The sequence below is a fragment of the Poeciliopsis prolifica genome, unplaced genomic scaffold (assembly GCF_027474105.1).
Source record: "Poeciliopsis prolifica strain line A6 unplaced genomic scaffold, Auburn_PproV2 SCAFFOLD015, whole genome shotgun sequence".
NCBI classification, from domain to species: Eukaryota; Metazoa; Chordata; class Actinopteri; order Cyprinodontiformes; family Poeciliidae; genus Poeciliopsis; species Poeciliopsis prolifica.
In genome coordinates, this window is record NW_026562390.1 from 6,822,947 (window position 1) to 6,826,202 (window position 3,256).

General features: G+C 40.8%; 1 protein-coding gene across 1 annotated transcript; it reads right to left on the bottom strand.

Moving 5' to 3' along the window:
- Window positions 1-401: 401 nt before the first annotated feature.
- Window positions 402-2,583, bottom strand: LOC129366549 (zinc finger and BTB domain-containing protein 26-like). Its single transcript, XM_055040495.1, has 2 exons — window positions 2,273-2,583; window positions 402-1,732 (listed from the first exon to the last, which is right to left on the bottom strand). The coding sequence occupies exons 1-2, from the start codon at window positions 2,579-2,581 to the stop codon at window positions 692-694; spliced, it is 1,350 nt and encodes a 449-aa protein (XP_054896470.1). The 5' UTR covers window positions 2,582-2,583; the 3' UTR covers window positions 402-691.
- Between the last annotated feature and the right edge of the window lie 673 nt (window positions 2,584-3,256).

Consider the following 3,256-nt stretch of genomic DNA (forward strand, 5'->3'; position numbering starts at 1 on the left):
GTCACGGATCGCTCCGATATCAAAACTTTCCGCCAATTTCGCCATCTCACTGTTTTTCCCGCGACTCCTTTCGCGCCGCTAATCCCTTTCCCGCTTCTCATCAATTCTTCTGATTTGAGTATCTTTCCTCCGTCACTAAGCAAAAGCGCTTTTTTCCATTTATTACACACACACGCACACAGTTTGTACATTTGCTGCGTTTTGCAATGACTAAACAGTGAAAAACTTTCATTTAAATAAAAAAAAAGATGACAGAAGACGCAATAAAGAGCTCATCAAACTTTATTTGTAGAACATGCACAAATAAATAGTGTGCAATGTATTATTTAATTTTAAGAGCATAATTTAGAAATGTGCATATTGATTGAATAAAATATTTTGACATCAAGCACAGAGCCAATAATAGTTAATCCTGCGAATTTCAAACACCAAAGAATTCACAACTAAATTAAAATAACCTTGTCCATAGACATTGAGCATGAAAAACCTCTGAGATATGAGGCACACGCTCTTTTCGTCTTTGGAATCTTATATAACATTTTACACATTTTTTTTCAGTCCCTCAAAAAGAAAAATGTCTTTTTGCATGTGCATGTTTTTATACAATTTAAGTCGGGACCAGATTTCCAAAAAAGATACAAAAAAAAAGGTACAAGCAGCCAGAACAAACAGTAATGATTACATTTTAATCCTAATTTGCTCCTCCTCCACTCTTCTCCAGCACATCTGTCGGGCCATTTTTAAAATCTGACTTGTTTGTTGGGTTCAGACTATGCTTGTTGCCCGTGTGCAGGTTGAGGTGTTCTTGCAGCCAGCCCTTTTGGATGAACGTTTCATGGCACAGTGGACACCTGAAGGGCTTGACATCAGGATGAACGCGTATGTGCCGGGTCAGTTTGCTCTTCTGGGAAAATCCCTCCCCACAGACCAAACAAGAATACTGCCTGTGTTCCTTCAGGTGGCCCGCGTAGTTCTCAAGGCGCTGGAATATTTTGTCACACTTCCTGCACAGGTATGGTCTCTCAACTGGGACGCTGTGTGAAGCCTCTAGAAGTACATCTTCGCCAGTCTTTGTCGACTGCGCCTCGGAGAGGTTAGATACTTTGGAATCTGTCGGGTCTCCATCATGTTCCAGTTGAGCCTCATGTGCATAAATGTTTTTATCTTGTTTTTCTTCATGTCCTACTTGTTCCTGTTGTTTTTGGGAGATGTCCACCAACTTTACATGACCTGCAGCACTTGTAATCTCTAAAGCTGGGAATGAAGTGAGGTCTTGAAAATCTTCATCCTGGAGAGCTGCTGTGGGGTTTTCCACACCTTGCTCTGACTTCAAGGTGTCAAGGTCAAATTTCTGATCCTCTGATGACTCCAATATGGGTTTCACAAACTTCATGTCTTCTGTAGTCACATTAGTCTTTTCATTATCCACCTTAGATTCTTGGCTGACCCCATCCACTGCCTGACTAAGAACCACTCCTTCCTTTGTTTTATCTTCCTGGATGCTGGTGCTGGCCTGGGCCACATCCTTTTCCCTCCGATTTTCAAAACTGGAACATAGCCAGCGTCTCTCTGGCTGCTGGTTTTCAGTTTCCTTGGAGCAGCTTGGAGGTTTATTGGAAAACATGATGGGTTTAAGGAACTGCAACACAGCTTGACTGCATTTCTCTACCACCTCGCTCATCTGGAGGATGCTGGCTGTGCTCAGGAAACTGACCAGTTCTGCCAAAGGTACCTGAATAGAAACAAAAAAAAAAAGAAAAAACAAACATTAATTGCATACCATTATCAATTCTGGTGAGATTACCTGTTTGTTGAAGAAAAGCCTTTAAAGAAAATCCTTTAACAATAAAAGGAAGCCTCTGTGTTTCACCAAGCAGATGGTAAGGTCAATAAACAATAATTTTGTTGTTCTTGTTGAAAAAAAAGCCTTGGGGACGGTGTGTTGAAGACATTTAAAACACTGTTACAAGACCTAGAATATAAAATATCTTTATCATATCAGGATGAACAACTCACATTGACTCTTAAGCATGGCGGTGGAGGGAGTATTGTTTGGGCTGGAGGACTTTTTCGCTGTGCAACTTGCAGTAACTGAATCAAACACACTGTTCAATGATCAAGTGGACGAACAAGCAGTGACACAATGTTGTTTGAAAGGGAGTTTGCCGAAGTTCTTATAGGCTACCTCAAAACCGCAGACTGATAAAGTGAATTTCTAAAATGAGTCTTTTTTTTTTGTCATGACTGCATCTCTGCTTACGGGGTACTGCACCTCAAGAAGTCCAGTGTAGCAGGACAGCAGCAGCGTCTTCGCCACTCTTGCGCTGGAAACTGCAGCCACGCTCATCTCTGCCTGGTCTTCATGGAGCAGGAACTGATCACGGAAGAAATCAGAGGATGCTGCAAGCACCACCCTGTGGCCGTGGAAGTGGACAGACTGGTCCGCAGTGGTGTTTGGACTTCCGAAGATGAGCGTGATGTCACAGAACCGACGGTCTTCTCTTAGAGCATTCATCTTGTGCAGGACAGAGTTTCCATGGCCAGGCAGACTGAAGTACAGAGTGTCACAGTGGCTTGACATGATTATCTTCTTTTATCTAGAGTGAATTAGTTGGATCACAATTTTACTTTTTAAAGACTTTCTGTTGTGAGTCAAAATGTTCTCTTTCAATTGTATCTATATCTGTAGATACAAGCATTGTTTTCTACAGGAACCTGCAAATGGATTTCTGCCAGTTTGTCACATTTGCTGGATTACAACTAAACTTTAAACAATTTGTTGGAATTTTCTATGTCGTCAAGTCCTCTGTCAGGTTTTTCCCATCTATTCTTTACAGTCCTAGTCGAAGAAAAAAAATCTTCCTGCATGTTGCTTTCTTCCCCACAACTATTGGATTATTGCACAAAAAATACTTTTACAAAAGAAGTAGCTAAAAGCTATTTCAAGTTTGTGTAATGTAATTTCAGTTATTAAAGAAAAAGGCAAAAACAATCATCAGGCACATGGATTTAAAGAAGCAGCCCCACCTTGTTCTGCAGGGTAATCCAGGTATAGTAAACAAAACGACGCTTCTTCAACTTTATTGGTAGAAAAAGGAACTAAATTACTTTTTTCAGATTTTATGCACTTAAGAAAATAATCACTGGAAATTGTTGATAATAGTTCCCGCATGCAGGAGGAAAAAAACAATCTCCCATCTATGAGGAGTCTGCCTGACTCTGCGATCCATCTGCTCTGTACTGCAGACTCAGAGAT